At 41.6% G+C, this 26,074-nt stretch overlaps 2 protein-coding genes across 2 annotated transcripts; one reads left to right on the top strand and one right to left on the bottom strand.

Annotated features, from left to right (window-relative positions):
• The first annotated feature begins 16,647 nt into the window (after nt 1-16,647).
• Nucleotides 16,648-17,559, top strand: LOC142750700 (olfactory receptor 1468-like). Its single transcript, XM_075859685.1, has one exon. It carries the CDS (start codon nt 16,648-16,650, stop codon nt 17,557-17,559), a length of 912 nt encoding a protein of 303 aa, XP_075715800.1.
• Nucleotides 17,560-18,498: 939 nt separating this feature from the next.
• Nucleotides 18,499-25,867, bottom strand: LOC142750698 (olfactory receptor 11L1-like). The gene is given in 2 exon segments (XM_075859684.1): nt 18,499-18,580; nt 24,897-25,867. Coding segments are annotated over 2 exon segments (1,053 nt in total).
• Nucleotides 25,868-26,074: the final 207 nt, after the last annotated feature.

The following is a 26,074-nucleotide window of genomic DNA, read 5'->3' as shown; positions in this document are numbered from 1 at the left end:
CAGTAATCAGACACATCACCTATCCACATAATTGTCTAATCTGGGCATATTATGTTAAATAAAGTGTTATTGCTTTATCTAGAAACATGTCTTTATCTTTTGTACTACTAGTGATATGTCGTATAGTTACTAAACATTTTGAAACAGAAGGCCGCCTTTTATTTCAGTTTTAAGCTCATTGGTTTATTTAACCACTATAGAATTGGGCCTACTTAGTCAAATTTCCATTTTTTACATGCACCTGTGAAAGTAGATAATTTCATAGACATTATTTTAACAAAAACACGTCTTGAGAAGCAAAATGTACTTATGATTTTATAAACTTTATTTATTAGTACCATAGTACTTTAACAGTTTGTGGCACTTTAAGGCCGCTTTCAGACTGGACTAACGTAACACGTATGCTTTTGGAGAGCATGTTACAGACGCAACACCGGGACCTACGTGGTTCAACAGAACCGGAGTTAGGTTCGCATGGGGCTCTAACTCTGGTTCTGATGAAGTGCGGGAGGTTTGGGCGTTGCATCTATAATACAGGCAGTGACAGATTACCAGAGGTACGAATGGGGCGACCACCCGGTGTCCAAGTGCCTAAGGGGTTAGGCGAGTATACCTTCTTTTATTTTTCAGGGGCGCAAAGTGGGCACTAATATTGGGGGAGGAGACATTACTGTAAGGGGGCATTAACGGATTGGGTGGACACAAAAGGAAAAGTACTATTACTGTGTGGGGCACAAATGGTTACTATCTGGAGGACTATGTATGGGGATTTTGTGTAGTGAGTGGGGAATGGGTGTAAAGTGTGCTGGAAAAGAAAGAAGCCAAAGATGTCAGTGTGTCGAAATGCAGACAAGTCATGGCTAGGAGAAGTCGTCTTGGCCAGGTGAAAAAAAAAAAAGTGAAAGTGACCTATATTGTACATAAAATTAGTGCCAAACAGTCACAATTATATCTAAAAAAAACATAGAATCTTTTATGCTGCAGTCAAAACAATCATTAAAACCAATGATGAGTCTCACAACAATCGGCATCACAGAGACACAGGAACTAGACCCCTAAGTTAGTTCAAACCCCTGACCAGATACATAAATTATTCCAGACCCCAGACAAGACCCCTAAATCAGACCACAAAATTAATCAGACCCCAGATTAGACTAAAGGAAATGAAGTCAGACCGCTCTATTTACTTGCTGTCCCTCGCTGGCTTCTCTTCTTTTTTGGGTGCCACTGCACACATGGTCCTGCTGCCAGCCAGCACAAAGACCTTGTATGTACCACAACACACAACAACCTGGCGGTGACTAACATCAAGACCCTGTGTGGCGGGCTGTGAAGGGCTTGATGTAGCTATGGTGCCCACTCACAACTGCCACCAATGTGCCCTCTATAGCTCTGCCACTGCTTCCTGTTTAGAATCTATAGCAATGAAATAATAAATTCAATATATCTTATGCATGATATTCATCTGAATGGACACCATGTAACAACATAACACTACATTTCTCTACCTATGCAACCAGTATACTAATAGTTATGTCACTGTACATAGAGATCAGGACAATACATAGTATATAGAGAATTGATATCATAGAAATATATATGGCTATGAATGGATGACATATGGGGGCACATGTATAACAACAATGCCAGTCAATGTCTTGTAAATCTGAATAGAAATTATAAAATCACATTATAAAGCTTCTGCTCCTCAGTTTTTGCACGCTTTACGCATGTCCAACAGATTTTTGGATTTGAGGATGCGCCAAATTGATGAGAGGCCGGCAAGGTGTTAAATGGTAAAGATGACGTCCTCCGCCAGGTCAGACATCAGTCAACATGCCGGTAACTCCAGCACCTACACCAAAGTTACAGACATTCATATATCAATTGTAAGAATCCAGAGCACATGAGGTAAATTTATCAGAAAGACACTTAATATACATGACCATTCCGCATTACCCATGGAAACCACATAGTACAACATGGCGGCTGCCACAAATGACACCAGATGGAATAAGGATGGAAAATACAAGGATGACAACGTTTTTCTATGCAGTGATTCAGAAGCCTTATATTAAAACGCATCATGACATTATTTCCGTGTACTTTCCCTGTAAATTTGCTGAGGCATGAATCATTATGCCAAGTGTCGCAAACAACAACCAATAGAATCGCAGGATTTGAATTGAAAGATAGAAAAAAATCATCAGTTGGTGCCAGTCTGTGATCGCTCTTTTTAGAGATCAGACCGGCTCCATTTTGTTCTTCAAAGCGACTTTCCAAACATTTCTTTTTATCGGAGGAGAAGACACTACTGCGTATCTGCGTCTTCTGAGAGACACCACCAACTGTCTTCAGGACTTCACCGGTAAAGTGCCACCATTTACTACCCATAATGACTGATCCACATCACCCGGACACAGACGCTTCTTCCACTGCTGAAATTGATCGGATTTTATTAATAAACTCAAAGGTTTTCACCTAAATACCCAAAATCTGGATAAACTCTGGAGACAAGAGTAAAATAACCCGACGTATCATCTCCTACCTCAGATCTTTCTGATGGATCCCAAGCTGTAGGACCAGATGGTTATTATTATTCTGTATTTAAAAGGGTTTCCATTGTACAAGATGATATCAATAGGATCTTCCCCCATATTCTGACCAGTCTGCCAGGACCATCACCCCATTTCTTCACTTTTACCCTTCATAGCCGCATTCTTGGCTCCCGGTGTGCAGGGAACTACAACATAGTCTGATGTAATTGATTACACAATGATGTCTCTTCATTCTCAGGATCGGCAGGGGTCCCAGAGATCAGACTCCACTAATCACAATGTCATATCCTAGCAATATGCCATAACACTCAATCATGAGTAAACCCCTTTAATATTCATGGTATAGACATTTTATACCTCAGTGCAGCCGTCCTGTCATTCTGCTTTTTTTTATTTTCAACCAAATTTTCAAATTTACTTCAATCTATAATTTGTGTCAATTGGGTCGGGGGATAGGGATAATGTTAGAGGGGTGTTTATTGGGTTTTTCCTATTTTATATATATATATATATATATATATATATATATATATATATATATATATATATATAATAAAATATTTTGTATGTGTGTAGTGACATATCTTATAATAGAGAGGTATAACTTGAAGCTCCTGGGCTCTAATGTAAAATGTGTAGCAGGGCCCTCTCTATACCATGTGTCATTTATAATACTGGTGTCTTCTTATGGCAGAGGGGATTTGGGGCCCCCTATGGCAGTAGGTCCTGGGTGTGACTGCTCCCTCTATAGCTGTGCCCTAGTTATAATGTCAGACCGGCGCTCACACTACAGGTTTATTTTAATATAAGTCTTTGTAACATCTTCTTCAGGAGCTTTTGTGGGTCAAGCGCGCGTCACAGAACCTTGACTTGTCTTAGGATAGGTCAGAGTGTCAAGGGCTACATGTGTAACAAATATTAGATATATTCAACAGCTTGTTTTTAAGATATTAATTTTTTTATAAAAATAAATTGAAGCCGTTTGTAGAAACAGGCGTCGCTAACGAGGAGTTTCCTCGCTAACCTCTAGACGTATTGTCACGAGTCTTTGCGTACATACTCAGTAGATGGTGATGTATAATAATTTCGGGGCTCGTAACTTCACATTGACCGGTTACGGAAAAATTTTGGTAAAACTATTAATATTAAGCTGTAAAAAAGGAAATTCCGCCATGTTTATGGGAAAAAAGAGGAGTCCCCTTTTAGAAAAGATGACCGAGTCAGGTGTCGTATTATTCGGCTTTGCAAGGCGAACAAATGGACTCCTAGCTCGGGTCAATCGGCTCACGGTTTAGTTTCCGACTCTGTGAAAATTTTCGACTATGCGCTTTGAACGTTTTTGTTGGGCGTAAACCGTGCATGCCACCTCCACGAAACTGTACATATTACTTGCTTAGACCTTTAGTGGTAAACTTCCGGAGTCAGAAACGAAGCCGGTCGCTTCCCTGACGATTTCATTTTTGACTTTTCACCACTGGTTGTGATGGTGAAAGTCCATAACGGACCGCGTCCATCCATACAAAACTTTTGGTCCCAAAAGGTAAAATAGACTCTAAAACACACTCTAGCACGCTTGGAATTTTAGGGATAGTGGATTTGGAAGGATTTTTGTGCCCAGCTCGCTTTCGCCATACCTGTATATTTTTATCTTGGTATGCCTGTCGTTCTTTTAAACTGTGTTTTAAACCCCATTTCATAACCGATATTCACACATTATACTTCTTATTTTATAAACCTGATGTCTCTTTTCTTTATGCCACACTTAAAGTCTTTAATTGCTTTTGTTTTATTCAAGGGTTTATAGGGTATTTGCTCTGTCATTATGCATATGGTGTAAAGGATCTGCCAGACACAGCTTCTGTGTCGACGCCCGTGGTTAATCAGTCTGCATCTGTTCCTAGGTCTGATAGAGTGACTCGATCTGCTACCACTCAGGCTGGTAGGCTGAGGAGTGGGAGAACCTATCACAGCCTGGCCAGACGGTTCTAGCTCCAGCCCTCGGTCTATTTATACCTTAATTTGCTGCTTATCCTTTGCCTGTGATTCTCTCTTGTTTCCTGGCTCTGCTGTTCCTGCTATTACTATTGACCTCTGCTTCATATTGACCCTGGCTTGAGTGACTACTCTCCTGCTCAGCGTTTGGTACCTCGTACACTCCTGGTTTGACTCGTCTCGTTCACTCCTCTTGTTGCTCATGGTGTTGCCGTGGGCAACTGCCCCATTTACCTTAGCTTCTGTGTACCCTTGTCTGTTTGTCTGTTGTGCAAATACTGAGCAAAGGGACCGTCGCCCAGTTGTACACCGTCGCCTAGGATGGGCCTGTGCAAGTAGGCAGGGACTGAGTGGCGGGTAGATTAGGGGTCACCTGTCTGTCTCCCTACCCCGACATTACATATGGTTTAACACCTTAAACATCTACTGTACTTTTAACCTCTCCACTAACTTAAAGAGGACCTTATATTTACTACACATGTAGCCCTTGACACTCTGACCTATCCTAAAAAAATTCAAGATTCTGTGATACGCGCTTGGCCCACAGAAGCCTCATCAGCAACGCCTGTTTTTACGCACGTTTAGACCGGTTTTTGGTGAAACACCGCCGATGAATGTAAAATAAGTGCAGTATCGATTGCACAGTGTTTTTTCACAGATCCATCTGAAAACAGATTTGACACCGTATTATCATTTATTAGTATATACGGTATATACTACTATATATATAGTACACAAGAAAATAGCGACAGAACTCTCGGAATACCAGTGGCACATAAACACTAAATATAAATTAATATACATTACTGCTGAATCTACTTACAATAGGGAGGTTTTGATCAATTTGTTTGAGGCCACCTGCCACTTGAGAGCGGGTGGCAGCGCTGGGGATAGAGAGATGTTGGTTTGTTCACTGCGGGGTGGGCGACGTTTCACTTTGCATTAATGCCTTTCTCAAGCTCAGAGAAAGGTTCGGATGTACTTGGGGGGGTTCGGATGTGGGGCGGGGCGTTGCTTGCTCTATTCACTTTGTGGTGGGTGGGCCGGCATCTCTCCGTCTTTGAGGTCTTGGTGCTGTTGCTTGTTCTCTGTCTTTGCCGTCTATTTTATACCAAGGAGTTGATTCATCCTTTCGCTGGTAACGTGCATAGGCCTGATATTCAGCTTGCTTTGAGGGCTGTTTTTTTTAATCTATCTATCTATCTATCTATCTATCTATCTATTTATCTATCTATAGACACACAGTGCAACCTTTATTTTTCCAGAGCAGTTTGAGAAATTTAAGTTGAGCCCTGTTTGGTTGCTGTGGGTAATGAGGCCGGTTGCTAATAGCAGCCAATGTACTGTAAGCAGTTAGCCATGTATTGTACTGACCTGTGTGCTGCCTATTCCCTCCATCCCACTTTTATACCATGTTATTTCCTTATAAATTGCTTCTGTATTGAGATTTAGTTGTTAGATTTAGTTGTTAGATTTAGTTTTCTACCACTAGGGGGCCGTATATTACATCAGCAGCTTTACATCTGTGTACACATATGCGTTTGTTTCAGTCTTCCTATTTGTATAGGCGATCCAATATCTACATAGTGCATTATGGATGGACAATTGAGTCCAATGTATTGTCTTGATCATGGTCTATTTTTGATATTATGTTATTTTCGGACATCCGTAGGTTTTGAGTAGCTTAGTCCCGGCTCGCGCATGCGCAGGAGCGGTGGTACGCAAGCTCCGTCTTGGCGCGTGCGCAGTGGGGACCTGCTGTTTGATGCGTTCCACCGGATGTAATATCCGGTCTGGGCGCCATCTTGGGACATGCACGCTAGACGCACACATGTGTGTGTCGGACGCACTTGTCATCTCTTCACAGATTGAATGATTTACAGTGAGTACATTGGTGCTTTATTATAATTAGCTTCTGCCTGCTTCCAATTATCGGAAATTGCCCTTATTTACAGTGTTTCTTGCAACTATTGTTACATTTTGTATGTATATTGTATTGTTTCTATATATTTCACAGTGGAAAATTGATGTGCACTTTATGAAATGTTTTCATCTAATATTGGTATATATTTTGTACATGTTTTGATGGATTTATACATATAATTGTTTTATTATCGATTGATGTATGCTCCTCCTATAAATGCTTGACACTTTATTCAGTTTATTATGGCTTGAGAAAGGTTCCTGTTGAACCGAAACGTTGCTGTGTTGAGGTGAAATAAATCCACTTTTGCTTTCATCTACCTTGAAGTCCTGGTGCCGTTACTGCGCTCTACACTTTTCTCTATTGGATATTGGGGAATTGATTCACCCCCAGGTAACGAGCACATGGCCTGATTTGTTGCATCATTGGAGTGCTGTGTTCATCCACCCTGGACTGTATATATATATATATATATATATATATATATTAGTTATAAATGATTTGTGTATTACGTCTCATCTGTAACATCACATTATATACAGATAATGATGTTTTTGCCTTTTGCATATAGCAGAGGAGAACTTCCTGACTAGTTTCCCTACAGTGAATTGGATTGGCTGCATGGCCCTTTAAATAACTGCCGCAGCTGCTGAAGATGTTACGGAATGTTGTGAAAGTCATCTCCGCCCCCGCACGTTGTGACATCACTCACATTATATAAGGAGCCGCAGAGCTGACACTTATTTGAGGGTTTTAGTTGTCAATGGAGATATTTAGTGTTGGCGAGATATTTGGACTTTGTGAGGATTGGTAGCGTTGGAAAGAGATTTGGACTTCCAGAACAGGATGAAGAAAGGCGACGAGGAGGAGCTCCCAGATGAGATGTGGAGAAAGATGGTGGAGGAGGCTGAGCCGGCATTCTGGCCATCAAAGTTTGCCAAAGTCTCTTTTCGACCAATTCTGGAGACCATTCTAAAGAGGGATGAGGAGGAAGCGGATGTAGTGGAGGAGGTTGTATATATTGAGGAGGAGAACATCAGCAGGCCCTTCGGTTGTCAAGTGAAGGAGGCTTGGCCAAGCGTGCAGTCACTCTTGACTTTAGAACGTCATGTGAAGGAGGCCGGGCCAAGCATGGAGTCATTCATATGTAGAAGATGTTGGATTCCGAGATGTCTAAGGAGAAAGATCAGAAGCAACAAAAGCCGAGATGCAGAGAGCCATCGCCCATCACGGGTCCTTAGAGCGTCTTCTGCTGTAACGTCAAGACATTAGAAGAAGCCGCCTATAATATCATTAAGATTATGTTATCCGAGACCTTATGACATCAAAGGAAACAATTATAACATCAACATTTACAGCATAAGATCTATTATTTCCATCAGAAATATCACCACCAGATTGAATATCCTGATGTGACATCTGCTGGGCTGGAGATTACACTCACAATTCTCCAGGATTAAATTATTTCATTATTAATAATTAGAGATGAGCGAACCGGGACAACCGAACCTGGTTTCGGTCCGAACATCGGGAAAAGTTCGGTTCGCAGTGAATCCGAACTTCACCGGGTTCGGTCGAACACGTTTTGACCGAACCCGGACAAAAATATTATACAAATCGGCAGCCACTTGTCTCTATCAATCACTGATAGAGAAAAGAGGCCGCTGATTAAAAATAAAATAAAAAGCATTTCATACGTACCTGGTCGTTGTCTTGGTGACGAGTCCCTCTTCTTACTCCAGTCCGACCTTCTTTCCTGACGCGGCAGCCTGTGATTGGCTGCAGAGGCCGCTGCAGCCTGTGATTGGCTGCAGAGGCCGCGGCAGCCTGTGATTGGCTGCAGCGGTCACATGGGCTGTAACATCATCCAGGAATGTCGAGCCGGATGTCGAGAGGGACGCGTCACCAAGGCAACGGCCGGGAGACCGGACTGGAGGAAGCAGAAAGTTCTCGGTAAGTATGAACGTCTTTTTTTTTTTTTACAGGTTACTCTATATTCTGATCGGAACTCACTGTCCAGGGTGCTGAAACAGTTACTGCTGATCAATTAACTCTTTCTGCACCCTGGACAGTTATGGTATGGCGGTGTTATCCAGTCACGGTATGGTGGTGTTATCTAGTCATGGTATGGTGGTGTTATCTAGTCACGGTATGGTGGTGTTATCTAGTCATGGTTAGGTGGTGTTATCTAGTCATGGTATGGTGCTATTATTCAGTCACTGTATGGTGGTGTTATCCAGTCATGGTATGGTGGTGTTATCTAGTCATGGTATGGTGGTGTTATCTAGTCATGGTATGGTGGGGTTATCCAGTCATGGTATGGTGTTGTTATCCAGTCATGGTATGGTGGTGTTATCCAGTCACGGTATGGTGGTGTTATCCAGTCACGGTATGGTGGTGTTATCTAGTCACGGTATGGTGGTGTAATCCAGTCACGGTATGGTGGTGTTATCTAGTCATGGTATGGTGGTGTTATCTAGTCAGGGTATGGTGGTGTAATCCAGTCATGGTACTGTGGTGTTATCTAGTCATGGTATGGTGCTATTATTCAGTTACTGTATGATGGTGTTGTCCAGTCATGGTATGCTTATGTTATTTAGTCATGGTATGGTGTTGTTATCTAGTCATGGTATGGTGGTGTTATCCAGTCATGGTATGGTGGTGTTGTCTAGTCATGCTATGGTGGTGTTATATAGTCATGCTATGGTGGTGTAATCCAGTCACGATATGGTGGTGTTATCTAGTCATGGTATGGTGGTGTTATCTAGTCATGTTATGGTGGTGTAATCCAGTCATTGTACCATGGTGTTATCTAGTCATGGTATGGTGTTGTTATCCAGTCACAGTATGGTGGTGTTATTTAGTCATGGTATGGTGTTGTTATCCAGTCATGGTATGTTGGTGTTATCTAGTCATGGTATGGTGGTGTTATCTAGTCATGGTATGGTGGTGTTATCTAGTCATGTTATGGTGGTGTAATCCAGTCATTGTACCGTGATGTTATCTAGTCATGGTATGCTGGTGTTATTTAGTCATGATATGGTGGAGTTATCCAGTCATGTTATGGTGTAGCTTGGGAAATTCCGCTTTCCAGAATTCAGAGCCAACAGCAAGTCAAGAGGTGGAATGGACAACAAGATAGAGACATTAATAGCTGCAAAACAGGTAGGTTGATACTGTTAGAAAATATCTCATCGAAGGGGTACAACCTTACCTTGGAGAAAGAGAGAAGTTCACATTTACAGGAAAAAAGACTGCCATCGAGACCGGTTGACCTTCCAGGCCAGTAGTAAACCGACGGGCAAAATTACTGACCGAAGGTGGCCTTACATGGCAGATTTTGCTACCATAAAGAGAGCTGAGAAAGGTTGTTGAATGGATGCATGAGAAAAATAAGCATTTTGGACCTGTGAAAATGTTTGCTTGGCTACAGCGATTTTATTAGTACCCCCTTATGCCGAGAGCAGTCTGAGAGGTCTGTCAAAACTGTCAAAGTTGTAATCTGACCAGAGCAGTAAATCAATTGGCTCCAATAGGACATATTCTATCCTCAGCTGGTGTTAATGGACTATATGACAGTAGAGGAGTATTTTCAAGGCCTCAAATCTTGCTAGTTATTGTGGATTACTTCACCAAAGTTTGCTGTGGCACCACCCGAGATCAGTTCGCAGAGTCAGGGATAAATGCAATGTGGAAGAATTTAATCTTGCCTTATGGATGTCCGGCTCAGTTACACTCACTCTAAGGGCTGATTCAGACGAACGTTGCGTTTTTGCGCGGGCAAAAAACGCGGCGTTTTGCGTGCGCAAAAACCACTTGTCAGCTCCGTGTGTCATCCGTCTATGATGCGCGGCTGCGTGATTTTCGCGCAGCCGCCATCATAGAGATGAGTCTGGTCGACGTCAGTCACTGTCCAGGGTGCTGAAAGAGTTAACTGATCGGCAGTTAACTCTTTCAGCACCCTCGACAGTGAATGCCGATCATAATATTGAGAAACCTGTTAAAAAAGAAGAAAAAGTTCGTACTTACCGAGAACTTCCCTCCCGGTCGTTGCCTTGGTGACGCGTCCTTGGTGACGCGCCTCTCTTGACATCGGGCCCCACCTTTCTGGATGACGCCGCATTCCATGTGACCGCTGCAGCCTGTGCTTGGCCTGTGATTGGCTGGAGCTGTCACTTGGACTGAATTGTCATCCCGGGAGGTCAGACTGGAGGAAGAAGCCGGGAGTTATCGGTAAGTCAGAACTTCTTTTTTTTTTTACACGTTCATGTATATTGGGATCGGAAGTCACTGTCCAGGGTGCTGAAACAGTTTAACTCTTTCAGCACCCTGGACAGTGACTATCTCCTGACGTCGCGTACCGGAATTTTTTTTGCCGGGTTCGGCCAAAACGAGTTCGGCCGAAGCCGGTGAAGTTCGGTTCGGTTGTCCGGGTTTGCTCATCTCAAAGACACTCCGTTTGGATGTTTGTAAACAGAAAAGCACGTGTTGCTTTTCTGTTTACATTCATCCTTTTGACAGCTGGTGCGCGAAACAGGCAGTACGCACGGAAGTGCTTCCGTGCTACCTGCGTGGTTTTCACGCACCCATTGACTTCAATCGGTGCGTGATGCGCGAAATACGCGGAGATATTGAACATGTCACGCTTTTTGCACAGCGGACAAACACTGCGCAAAAAGCACGGACTGTCTGTACTGCCCCATAGACTTGTATTGGTCTGTGCGTGGCGCGTGAAAACCACGCGGCCCGCACGGACCCAATACACGTTCGTGTGAATCCCCCCTTAGGGTCATTTTTCAAAGGCAGGGTAATTGAAGAGTTGTACTGGCTGTACCAGATAAGAAAGTCACGCACTACACACTACAACCTTACTGTCACGTTGGGTTCGTGGACCCACTGGGCCGTACCGCCTTGACGGTATGGCAGCTGGCCAACAGGGCGCAGGTAACAGTCTATAGTTCGAATAGTGTACCTGTGACAGCTCGGACAGTAGCAAGGCAGGCTCGGCTGGGACTAGGCAGCAGGCAGACATCAGGCGTGGTGTAGCAGTACAGGCGTGGTATGCAAGACAGAAGGACTACAGCTCAACACAGCACTCGACCAGGATAGCACGGGATACAGGATGCAGGATACAGGTACGGGAAACTCTGGGAACTGGAAAACACTAGGAGACCATTTGCATAGACAAACTTTGGGTATGACAACAACTCTCAGGCATGGGAGGAAGGGGCTGGGCCCTTCTAATAGCCCAAGGTGCTCTGAGAGCAATCAGCTCAATATCCTACCTGCGTGCGCTATGGCTTCTTAAGTCTGGACTGAGCTCGCGAGCGCACCCTGGTGGTCACTTTGGAACAGGACGGCCGATGTGCAGACATCTCTGGAGAAAAGGTAGTCAACTGGATGGAAGGAGTTCGTGGTCAGTGACCAATGATGTTACACTGAGGGTATGTTCACACTACCTCTTTTCAGACATAATGGAGGCGTTTTACGCCTCGAATTACGCCTGAAAAGACGACTCCAATATGTTGGCAAAAATCTGCCCATTGCTTGCAAAGGGTCTTACGATGTTCTGTGCAGACGATCTGTCATTTTACGCGTTGCTGTCATAAGATGGCACGTAAAATTACGCCCGCGGCAAAGAAGTGCGGGACACTTCTTGGGACATAATTGGAGCCGTTTTTCAATGATTCCAATGAAAACCAGCTCCAATTCCATCCGTAAAAGACGCTGCGAAAAACACGTGCAATTGTAAAAACGTCTGAAATTCAGGAGCTGTTTTCTCCTTAAAACAGCTCCATAATTTAAGACGTATTTGGTGTTGTCGTGTGCAGATACTCTTACACTCACCCTAAGCCCCACTTCAATACAGTTATTAAGAACCCTGAAAGACCAGAAAAAGGAAAAATTGCCCGGCTACATTTCTTAACTGATATGGGTGTACAAGAACACAGTGCATTCTGTCACAGGTTAATCCCCGTTGCGGTTGATATACAGGAGGAATGGATGTGCCGCCTCAACATGATATTGCAAGCATGCAGTGAGAAGAGAGAGTAAACACCACATACCTAAATGGAAGGTAGAGAAGATATTTAACTTACTCGCCCAGTGTCACAAAGGGTCTGTGGACCAACTGGGCCGTGCCGTACCGCCTTGGCGGTAAGGCAGCTGGCCAACAGGGAACAGGTGAATGTCTATAGTTCTATAGGTACCTGTGGCAGCTCAGACAGCAGCAGGGCAGGCTCGGCTGGGACTAGGTAGCAGGTGGACGTCAGGTGAGGTGAAGCAGGTCAGACGTGGATGCAGCACGGCACGACTTTGGCACAGCTCAGTGCTAGACCAGGAATGTATGGATTGCTAGGAACAGGAACTGGAAACATGTATAGGGGCAGGGACTGGAGGCCATCACATAGACAAACTAGGGAACACAACAACGCTCATACATAGAACTAGGAGGCTGGACCCCTCTTATAGTCCATGGTACTAACGGGTCAAAGTTCATCCACGAGGTCCGGTGCACATGCTGCCCCTTTAAGAGCGGGCACGAGCGTGCGCGCGCAGCCTACGGGAGCTGGCTGAGGTGAGTGGACGCGAGCGCTGGCATCTCCTGAGGAGGAGGCTGGAGCCAGCGCTTGCCGTCTCGTGGCTGCGGCTGTCAGGGGGAGGTTGGAGCTGACAGCCACGGACATTACACCCAGCGACTAGGTCCAATGCTCTTACAGTCAAGCGAAAATTTAAAGAGTTACCCCTATAGGTAGGAGAGTTATTGTGTGCAACAGAGGCACCATAGGGGCAGAGAAGCTGCAGTGGAGTCCACCTCCTATGAAGTTGTTTGACAGACCAATCCTCATAAATCACTTTTTGTGGTGAAACCTGAGGGCACCCGAGGGCATGTACAGACAGTACATAGGAACATGTTGAGACCTTGCACATTCTTGAGTCGGGCTGCAGTGTTTAACTCCTATGATCCTGTATCATACATTAGAGGGCACCAGAACATAAGTCAGGATGGCCAGGGAAGGAGATTTAGTCTGGACAGGAAGGAGTTATGCTGAGCGGTTCCTGTTCAAGCACCTGCCTCAAGAGCTGCTTTGCAGAGATGGAGACAGCCTGCTACAAGAACTGCTTTGCTGGGAGAGAACCGGTCTGCATAAAAACTGCATCACAGAGGGAGAGACGGCCTGATCCGAGAGGCCTCAGTGGATTTAACAGTTAGTGTGAGTACCCGGGGATAGCAGAGGCGGAGCACTGAATAAGTCTGCATCGACTAGACCAAAGAGAAACGGCACCTGGTGTATGGAGCAACTAACATAGAGGGAAATACTGACATCAGCTATGACAGAATCTTCCCCATAATTTTGACATACAGTTGAACTGTTCCAGTAAACCGGGTAATAACCTGGTGCTGTTATTGTTGTAATTAGTATAAAGACTGATTAAGAACTCATATTGAAGTTTATCATATGCATGTCAAGTTTTCTGGATTCTCCCAAGTAAAGAACTAGTTAACTGTAACCACGATCTCAGCCATTTTGTCGCCCATCATCCTGCACCTTACACACAGACAACTCATTGATATAATTGGGCACTGTGTAACGCTTAATTTCTCCTTTGCTTGTGCCACAGGAAAATTGAATACTTACTGCCAGATTACAACTGATCACTGGGGGTCCCAGTAGGTGGACACCTTCTCATCATTTTACTGTCAAGGGCCTTTTCTAACAAGTAGAAATTGTCCACAGTGGTCAATCCCTTCAAGAGGTCTGAACATTTGGCTGTTTACTCAAGAAGTAATTCTATACATCGGATTGTAATACATAAGATGTACCGTCTGTTTACCTGTACATCTTGTACAATGTAGAAGAACACAGCAGAAATGACCCCAGAGCCCAATAAATAATCACCTAATTAATAAACCATTGTTACATTCTCTTGTGCTTTACCTTACATTAGGGATTCTCTGTGGACTCGACTGATCTCGATATTCTCCAGTTCACTAACATATAAAAGCAGTGGATGCCCCTCATACATTTCATTAACACTTAATATCAGACTTACAGAGGAGCAGACGTGTAACCAGTGAAACACGTCACATGCCGTAAGTTTTCTTACTGAAACTATAGGATCTAATGAAGGGTGTACATACCATAGAGGCCGACCATGCAGCTCCGGAGCCTGTGGAGAGAGAGGGCCAAGTCCTAGTTGGTCTTACACTTATACTGTGCAGAACTACCCTTTCCATAGGAATTGCATTGTTGGTATAGAACGGGTGGGAAACTTGCTCAATGGTCATGGAAAGTGCCTGGAAGGGGGTAAAAAAAAACATTTTTCACTTAGGTTTTCTTAACTTGGTCATATCAATTATTGCTTATCAAATTCCAAAAAGAAAGTAGTATTGTGCATCTCGAAATCTAACAAGGTGAAAGGCAAGCAATGCTTTGGATATGAAGGTTTGCCACACTGTCATTACATACAACAGATTTCCGATCAGGACATTTTCCATTTATTCTTGTCTTAAATTTATATAAGATCCATTTTGTTGTTTTTTTTCGTATTTAGACAGTTTTAGATTTTTTTTGTTCTTGGTTTGGCTGCATCACCATTAACCAAGCTTTCCATGTCATACCCCATGTCATACCCCAGGCCACCATCACCTTTACAGGCCGCCTAACCCAGTTTTATTTCTTTAATGGCTCACTGGCATTGGAATCCTTCCTTCTTACTGGGATGTCCTATGATAGATTTCTAGCCATTTCTAACACATTACGATATAACAATATAATACACTATGTATTTTGTGTGAAATTCATATTATTTTCCTGGGTATTGAGTTTTTCTGTGATATTAAATCATGTCCTATTGATCTGTAATTTAGTTTTGTGGATCTAAGGTCATTGACCATTACTTCTGTGATCTTTCCTCTCTACTTCAGCTTTCATGATCGGACACCTTTATTGTACAGGTAGAAGTCACCTTACTGGTCATCCCTATGGCCCTCATTGAATTCCTTTTAGTCATTAGTGTCATATGTTTATATCATTTTCACCATCTTAAGAATCCCGTCAGTCACTGGTAGACAGAAGGCTTTCTCCACCTGCAGCTCCCACTTGTCAGTGGTGTCCATGTATTACGAAACTCTTCTCTGCACTTATCTTGTTCCAACACGGGGACAGTCATTAACTGCAAGTAAAGTCCTGTTTCTGCTGTATACTGTAGTCATTCCCTTAACTCCATCCGATATATTTAAAAAAAATATTGTAGTAGTACATAGGCCACATGGTCTGAATGGCAAATAAGATAGAGTTTAATTTTATACCGCTCACCAGATTTTGGCTGTGTAAAGTACTCAGCCTTTATCAAATTCACAATAGTCCAAATAGTCCAACTTACGAGACCCAAAATATGTCTGTTGTGTTGTAACTGGGGATATCTGCATTAACTAGGCAACCCCTCAGGTTCTGTGGGCGTCTATATCGCATTCGTGTGGAATCCAAAATTCTGGAATTGATGGAAATACATTCGTCAATATAAGCAAAATGCTGCAAAAACTCTACACATGGACATACTCTGTCTACCTAATCTTCTCTAATATACAGAGAAATGCAGTCATTTAGAAGATACAATTTGTTACAATTTATCTTGATAATTATTATTTACTTTCTAGTTTATTCCATAATTTTTTTTTGTAATAACATCAAAACCCATTACTGAGGTCGGGAGGAGATTGTTTTTTTTTTCAGATTTAATTCACCAGATTATCATTATCAATTTTTTTTAATTTATTATCCGCCTTCCTATAATTTCTTGTATTGCAATTTTTATTAATTAAAAAATGTAAAGCCCAAAACTAGAATGTATTTTTATTTTTTTTTGGGTATTCAGAGATAGCGGACATGTTATTTCTGTTATTTTCCTAAATGGGGCAATACCAAATGTTGCTAATGGACGAGAAAGATAAATCAGATCTTACTGCCGAAATGAAACCTCATCTGTCTTGTGAAATATATCTATATCATTATATGTCATATTAATGGTAATCTGTCAATAAAGGCGGCATTACACTGTTACTTCATTTTCCCAAATAAAATGTAGACAAATATATGAAAAATATTGTATTCATTAATGTTTTTTGTTTATTATATGTGTTTTATTGAAAAAGTCTCATTTTTATAGGGAATGGAAGAGAACAACATAACCTCGGTTCTTCTCCTTGGGTTTCCAGGACTACATAGTTTCACAATTTTGTTTTTTCTTCTAATTCTTATGATTTACTGTGTGACTATCTGCGGGAACCTCTTGGTCATCACCCTGGTGTCCTACAGCAAGAACCTCCACTGCCCCATGTACATCTTCCTGACCCAACTCACCATGTCAGACATCATCCTGTCCTCAAATATTGTCCCGAACATGCTTCATGGTGTCCTGAACAATGGATCCTCTATGTCTCTATCTGGATGTATTACACAGTTCTTTTTATTTTCTTCTTGCGATGCATTAGAATGTCTTCTATTGACCGTCATGTCTTATGACAGATATTTGGCGATATGTCGCCCACTACATTATAATTCCTTGATGACTCCTCTGGTTTGCCTCATGTCTGTTCTTTTATCTTGGCTCATTGGTTTTTCTCTAACAATAATTGAAACAATCAATATCTCCAAGCTTCACTTCTGCAGGTCAAACGTCATTGATCACTTCTTTTGTGACTTTGATCCTATTTTGGATCTATCTTGTTCTAATATAATGAAATTTAAGACATTAGTTGTAGTCATGTGCTTCTTTGTAATTGTTTGTCCATTCTTCATCATTTCCATTTCTTATGCATATATAGTCCATACAGTCCTCAAGATACAGTCCATCACAGGAAGACAAAAAGCCTTCTCCACCTGCGGTTCCCACTTAACTGTGGTGTCAATATTTTATGGGGCCCTATTTTCAGTTTATCTGACCCCAAGAAAGGGAAAATCTATTACTTTACATAAGACTCTGTCTCTCATGTACACTGTGGTGACTCCACTAACTAATCCTGTGATATACTGCTTGAGAAATAAAGACATCAAGGAAGCCTTCAGGAAGGTATTTTTTTGATGTTCTGTTTGTTATATATCAGTCTAATAATGGGTCCTTCAGTATAAATATGGGCAATGTAAAAAGGTAAGGGGAATTATGGGATATAATAGTGATCTCTTGATTATGGTGTAAAATTTCAGAAAATATGATCGTTTCAAAATGGAGAAGATTCACATTTATTTTTATTTCTCTGCAAATGGCAGCTAAATGAAAGTCCCAAGAAGATATGAGCAAATTGGTAAAAATTTATGATATTGTTATTCACCCTACTACGGAGACATATTTCCCTCAATTATTGCAATGGAGACTGAAATAGAGATCTATATATATAGTATTTCAGCTTCCATTGTATTATCTATAGGTAATATGACTCTGTAATAGGAAATTTGTCAGCCAAACAGTTTAACTGTGTAGATTGGGGCAGAAACAGCAGAGGATTTAATAACAGTTCTATTGTGCCGCTGAAGGCCTAGATAAGGAAGGCTAGTAACACAATACACTATACACCACACACACACACACACACACACACACACACACACACACACACACACACACACACACACACAATTTTAGGAGTATTTTAAGTCTTTTTACCCTCTGTGAAAACATGAAGGAACAAATATATTAGCTAGAAGAGTAGAGGGTGTGGGAACAGTTGATTCTTTTTGACCTAATATAATATTGAATTATTGAGATTTTAAGCTATGATTAGAGATGAAAGAAAGGTTTGTCCAGGCTTAAAATTTGGAATGTTTGTAGAAGTAGAATATTTTTATATTTTCTACTTTAATAAATGGGTGGGCTTGATCCATTTTCAGCACGGTGAGGACCCTGACAAGAGCTTCACTTAGCTATTCAGTGTCATTGTACCAAAAATATTTCCTTTCTCATTCAGGATTTAGTCTGCTGCTGCTCTCCTGCTTCTTGGACATGTTTGCTTATCTGTGCTTTCTGCTAAGAAGAACTAGGCAGTACAAAATACACAAAACATTCAGAATCCCCAGACATATACCATGATATATAGTAGACACTGGATCTAAAGTGGGGAAGCTTCAAGTTGGACCACGTAGGTTTTTGAGTCAACTTTAGATTGGTTTTAACGTCATCTTTGTAGGTGACAGGTTGATCTTTTTGCATCTACATTGATGTCGGCTTCATCTTTTTGCATTTCTGTGCTCAATAATTTATTGCTGTCAACCCCGGTAGTTTTTATGCCAGGCCATACAGGTGCGATGATCCCTTCCACCCAGGTCTCTGAATGCCCCATAGGCCCAACCAGCGTAGGAGAGGTTGGTCAGACCCAGCCAACCCATGGAGCTTCCCACCCGTTTGTAAATCTCTGTATTTTATTTTATCGTTTTTTTTAGTCAACTTTAGATGGTGCAAAAGTAAAGGCCGGCTTCATCTTTGTGCATCACCAGAGATGCTAGATCCTGTTTTGTGGATCACCACAGATGTGTTGATGGCCCAGATGGCACTTTACACACACTGTGTGTTTAAAAATAAAAACACTGATGCATTACTGATGTGGCACACTCACAGCAGTGTTCTGAGCCTTCACATGGAATTTGGGGGGGGCATACTCACATTTTGGGGTGCTATGGGTGCTATGTAAGCACTATAGCTTTACAGTGAGTGGGCAGAGAAAGTACATTGATGTTTGATGGTTACAGGATGAAAGTTCTGAAGCACTGAAACCAGCAGTTCTATTATTACCTGCCAGGTTCACTCATGGATCTCAGGCAAATTACACAGATATCACAGTAAAATAGCACATATAGGTACTTACTGGTGAGGTACTCACAGCAGTGTTGTGAGCCCTCGCAGGAAACTTGCACTCTGGGTGCTATATGTGCCCAGAGGCTTTATATATCTTTCTCATGTGATTATACCATGTCAAATTTGTTTTCAGATGGATCTGTGAAAAAAACACAGTGAAATCGTTACTTCACTTATTTTATATTCATCGGCGGATTTTCACGAAAAAACAGTAATTTCAAAAGTCCATATCCAAACAGCTCTTGCATGCATGCCTAACACCTCTTCCTAAGCCCTGTTATGGGATACACTCAAAGAAGTGTTACAAACCCTCACAGGAGACTAGGGGTTGACTGACTTACATATTTTGGTCACTACCGCAACATGTCAAGAAATGCACACTGGGTGCTATATGTGCCATGGGGCTTAAGGGTATGTGCACACACACTAATTATGTCCGTAATTCACGGACGTATTTCGGCCGCAAGTCCCGGACCGAACACACTGCAGGGAGCCGGGCTCCTAGCATCATACTTATGTACGATGCTAGGAGTCCCTGCCTCTCCGTGGAACTACTGTCCCGTACTGAAAACATGATTACAGTACGGGACAGTTGTCCTGCAGAGAGGCAGGGACTCCTAGCATCGTATATAACTATGATGCTAGGAGCCCGGCTCCCTGCACTGTGTTCGGTCCGGGACTTGCGGCCAAAATACGTCCGTCAATTACGGACGTAATTAGTGTGTGTGCACATACCCTTAAAAAGCTTTCTTGTGTGATAATACAGTGTCAAATCTGTTTTCAGATGGATCTGTGAAAAAACACCGTGTAATCGATACAGCACTTATTTTACATTCTTCGGCGGTGTTTCACCAAAAACCGGTCTAAACGTGCGTAAAAAAATAAATGTGTTTTCACTGCGGGGTATGTACAGTTACGAAGAATGGGGGTTTCAAGACCCCCGTTCTAGTGACCAGTTGTGCCCCAGTAATCAGACACATCACCTATCCACATAATTGTCTAATCTGGGCATATTATGTTAAATAAAGTGTTATTGCTTTATCTAGAAACATGTCTTTATCTTTTGTACTACTAGTGATATGTCGTATAGTTACTAAACATTTTGAAACAGAAGGCCGCCTTTTATTTCAGTTTTAAGCTCATTGGTTTATTTAACCACTATAGAATTGGGCCTACTTAGTCAAATTTCCATTTTTTACATGCACCTGTGAAAGTAGATAATTTCATAGACATTATTTTAACAAAAACACGTCTTGAGAAGCAAAATGTACTTATGATTTTATAAACTTTATTTATTAGTACCATAGTACTTTAACAGTTTGTGGCACTTTAAGGCCGCTTTCAGACTGGACTAACGTAACACGTATGCTTTTGGAGAGCATGTTACAGACGCAACACCGGGACCTACGTGGTTCAACAGAACCGGAGTTAGGTTCGCATGGGGCTCTAACTCTGGTTCTGATGAAGTGCAGGAGGTTTGGGCGTTGCATCTATAATACAGGCAGTGACAGATTACCAGAGGTACGAATGGGGCGACCACCCGGTGTCCAAGTGCCTAAGGGGTTAGGCGAGTATACCTTCTTTTATTTTTCAGGGGCGCAAAGTGGGCACTAATATTGGGGGAGGAGACATTACTGTAAGGGGGCATTAACGGATTGGGTGGACACAAAAGGAAAAGTACTATTACTGTGTGGGGCACAAATGGTTACTATCTGGAGGACTATGTATGGGGATTTTGTGTAGTGAGTGGGGAATGGGTGTAAAGTGTGCTGGAAAAGAAAGAAGCCAAAGATGTCAGTGTGTCGAAATGCAGACAAGTCATGGCTAGGAGAAGTCGTCTTGGCCAGGTGAAAAAAAAAAAAGTGAAAGTGACCTATATTGTACATAAAATTAGTGCCAAACAGCCACAATTATATCTAAAAAAAACATAGAATCTTTTATGCTGCAGTCAAAACAATCATTAAAACCAATGATGAGTCTCACAACAATCGGCAACACAGAGACACAGGAACTAGACCCCTAAGTTAGTTCAAACCCCTGACCAGATACATAAATTATTCCAGACCCCAGACAAGACCCCTAAATCAGACCACAAAATTAATCAGACCCCAGATTAGACTAAAGGAAATGAAGTCAGACCGCTCTATTTACTTGCTGTCCCTCGCTGGCTTCTCTTCTTTTTTGGGTGCCACTGCACACATGGTCCTGCTGCCAGCCAGCACAAAGACCTTGTATGTACCACAACACACAACAACCTGGCGGTGACTAACATCAAGACCCTGTGTGGCGGGCTGTGAAGGGCTTGATGTAGCTATGGTGCCCACTCACAACTGCCACCAATGTGCCCTCTATAGCTCTGCCACTGCTTCCTGTTTAGAATCTATAGCAATGAAATAATAAATTCAATATATCTTATGCATGATATTCATCTGAATGGACACCATGTAACAACATAACACTACATTTCTCTACCTATGCAACCAGTATACTAATAGTTATGTCACTGTACATAGAGATCAGGACAATACATAGTATATAGAGAATTGATATCATAGAAATATATATGGCTATGAATGGATGACATATGGGGGCACATGTATAACAACAATGCCAGTCAATGTCTTGTAAATCTGAATAGAAATGATAAAATCACATTATAAAGCTTCTGCTCCTCAGTTTTTGCACGCTTTACGCATGTCCAACAGATTTTTGGATTTGAGGATGCGCCAAATTGATGAGAGGCCGGCAAGGTGTTAAATGGTAAAGATGACGTCCTCCGCCAGGTCAGACATCAGTCAACATGCCGGTAACTCCAGCACCTACACCAAAGTTACAGACATTCATATATCAATTGTAAGAATCCAGAGCACATGAGGTAAATTTATCAGAAAGACACTTAATATACATGACCATTCCGCATTACCCATGGAAACCACATAGTACAACATGGCGGCTGCCACAAATGACACCAGATGGAATAAGGATGGAAAATACAAGGATGACAACGTTTTTCTATGCAGTGATTCAGAAGCCTTATATTAAAACGCATCATGACATTATTTCCGTGTACTTTCCCTGTAAATTTGCTGAGGCATGAATCATTATGCCAAGTGTCGCAAACAACAACCAATAGAATCGCAGGATTTGAATTGAAAGATAGAAAAAAATCATCAGTTGGTGCCAGTCTGTGATCGCTCTTTTTAGAGATCAGACCGGCTCCATTTTGTTCTTCAAAGCGACTTTCCAAACATTTCTTTTTATCGGAGGAGAAGACACTACTGCGTATCTGCGTCTTCTGAGAGACACCACCAACTGTCTTCAGGACTTCACCGGTAAAGTGCCACCATTTACTACCCATAATGACTGATCCACATCACCCGGACACAGACGCTTCTTCCACTGCTGAAATTGATCGGATTTTATTAATAAACTCAAAGGTTTTCACCTAAATACCCAAAATCTGGATAAACTCTGGAGACAAGAGTAAAATAACCCGACGTATCATCTCCTACCTCAGATCTTTCTGATGGATCCCAAGCTGTAGGACCAGATGGTTATTATTATTCTGTATTTAAAAGGGTTTCCATTGTACAAGATGATATCAATAGGATCTTCCCCCATATTCTGACCAGTCTGCCAGGACCATCACCCCATTTCTTCACTTTTACCCTTCATAGCCGCATTCTTGGCTCCCGGTGTGCAGGGAACTACAACATAGTCTGATGTAATTGATTACACAATGATGTCTCTTCATTCTCAGGATCGGCAGGGGTCCCAGAGATCAGACTCCACTAATCACAATGTCATATCCTAGCAATATGCCATAACACTCAATCATGAGTAAACCCCTTTAATATTCATGGTATAGACATTTTATACCTCAGTGCAGCCGTCCTGTCATTCTGCTTTTTTTTATTTTCAACCAAATTTTCAAATTTACTTCAATCTATAATTTGTGTCAATTGGGTCGGGGGATAGGGATAATGTTAGAGGGGTGTTTATTGGGTTTTTCCTATTTTATATATATATATATATATATATATATATATATATATATATATATATATATATATATATATATAATAAAATATTTTGTATGTGTGTAGTGACATATCTTATAATAGAGAGGTATAACTTGAAGCTCCTGGGCTCTAATGTAAAATGTGTAGCAGGGCCCTCTCTATACCATGTGTCATTTATAATACTGGTGTCTTCTTATGGCAGAGGGGATTTGGGGCCCCCTATGGCAGTAGGTCCTGGGTGTGACTGCTCCCTCTATAGCTGTGCCCCAGTTATAATGTCAGACCGGCGCTCACACTACAGGTTTATTTTAATATAAGTCTTTGTAACATCTTCTTCAGGAGCTTTTGTGGGTCAAGCGCGCGTCACAGAACCTTGACTTGTCTTAGGATAGGTCAGAGTGTCAAGGGCTACATGTGTAACAAATATTAGATATATTCAACAGCTTGTTTTTAAGATATTAATTTTTTTATAAAAATAAATTGAAGCCGTTTGTAGAAACAGGCGTCGCTAACGAGGAGTTTCCTCGCTAACCTCTAGACGTATTGTCACGAGTCTTTGCGTACATACTCAGGAGATGGTGATGTATAATAATTTCGGGGCTCGTAACTTCACATTGACCGGTTACGGAAAAATTTTGGTAAAACTATTAATATTAAGCTGTAAAAAAGGAAATTCCGCCATGTTTATGGGAAAAAAGAGGAGTCCCCTTTTAGAAAAGATGACCGAGTCAGGTGTCGTATTATTCGGCTTTGCAAGGCGAACAAATGGACTCCTAGCTCGGGTCAATCGGCTCACGGTTTAGTTTCCGACTCTGTGAAAATTTTCGACTATGCGCTTTGAACGTTTTTGTTGGGCGTAAACCGTGCATGCCACCTCCACGAAACTGTACATATTACTTGCTTAGACCTTTAGTGGTAAACTTCCGGAGTCAGAAACGAAGCCGGTCGCTTCCCTGACGATTTCATTTTTGACTTTTCACCACTGGTTGTGATGGTGAAAGTCCATAACGGACCGCGTCCATCCATACAAAACTTTTGGTCCCAAAAGGTAAAATAGACTCTAAAACACACTCTAGCACGCTTGGAATTTTAGGGATAGTGGATTTGGAAGGATTTTTGTGCCCAGCTCGCTTTCGCCATACCTGTATATTTTTATCTTGGTATGCCTGTCGTTCTTTTAAACTGTGTTTTAAACCCCATTTCATAACCGATATTCACACATTATACTTCTTATTTTATAAACCTGATGTCTCTTTTCTTTATGCCACACTTAAAGTCTTTAATTGCTTTTGTTTTATTCAAGGGTTTATAGGGTATTTGCACCAAGAGCAACACACTTCATCTACTTTTCAACTTTTGAGAAGAACAGGACAACCAACATCCACGCTTGATCAAGAATATAAAAAAAATTGGGAAAAAACACCCCTAAAAATAAAGAGCAACCACCATTATTACTGCCTTCAAGAAAACTATAGTGGAAGATGTAACTTATTGGTACTTTACAGACCAAGTAGAAAGACCAGTAAGCCAGCCAATTTGAGGGAAGTTTACATATTTCTCATGAGCTTTCTAAGAGCCTGCTTAATATCTCTATTATTCAAACTGTAGATCATAGGGTTAAAAAGTGGAGTTATAACCGTGTAGAACAGAGAGAGAATTTTCTTTACGCTTTCATTACTTGCAAATAAATAGATAAAAATAAGTGACCCTTAATATAAAGTCACCACAGCCAGGTGAGAGCTACAGGTGGAGAAGGTCTTCTGCCTTCCGGTCACAGATGGGATCTTCAGTATGGTGAAGATAATATAAACATATGAGACCATAATCACAGTAAATGGACAAAGTGCAAATATTACGGCCAGTATCATGTCTGCTATTTTTACCATAAAAGTGTCTGAGCAGGAAAGTTCAAGTAAAGGATCTAAATCACAGAAAAAATGGTCAATGATGTTTGGTCCACAGAACTGTAAATGACTTATTGTTACTGAGAGAATCAATATAACAGCAACAATCATCACCCAACACAAGAGAACGGCCCTTATACAAAATGTGAGGTCCATGACAGAGGTGTAATGTAGAGGGTTACAGATGGCCTGGTACCTGTCATAGGACATGACGGTCAGGAGAAGACTTTCTAATGACTCTGTGGCTGAAAAAAAATAAAATTGGATCAAACATCCGATAAAAGGCATAGAACTTCCTTCATACATCACAATATGGAGCATGTTGGGTACTATGGCGGTGGAGAGTAGAATATCTGAGATGGAGAGTTGTGTGAGGAGGAAGTACATGGGAGAGTGGAGCGACCGGCTGTAGGACACCACTAGAATGATGAGGAGGTTTCCACATACAGTCACACAGTAGATGATAAGAAGAATAAGAAAGATACAAACATTAAAATTTGGTAAATTTTGAAATCCCAGGATCACAATTTCAGTCACCGTGCTGGAATTACCGTGCTGCATATTCAGAAAGATGAACTTCTTACTGAGAGAAACACAAAGATTTTGAGTACTGCACATTGTGATAATTTCTACACTACAATTCTGCTGTTCAGTCACATGTACATGCCGTAAATAAGAACACTGACTTTAATAAGAACATTTCATAAAATCTTTAATAAGATTCTTTATATCATTCTGTGAATTTAAAAAAAAAAGAATATGAAAATATTAATAACATTAGTAATAATAGTAGGAATATAATAATACTAGGAATAATAATGTAAA

This window comes from Rhinoderma darwinii, chromosome 3 (assembly GCF_050947455.1).
Source record: "Rhinoderma darwinii isolate aRhiDar2 chromosome 3, aRhiDar2.hap1, whole genome shotgun sequence".
In the NCBI taxonomy this organism is placed as follows: domain Eukaryota; kingdom Metazoa; phylum Chordata; class Amphibia; order Anura; family Rhinodermatidae; genus Rhinoderma; species Rhinoderma darwinii.
The sequence above is the reverse complement of the archived record's forward strand: the minus strand, read 5'-3'. Positions and strand labels throughout refer to the sequence as shown.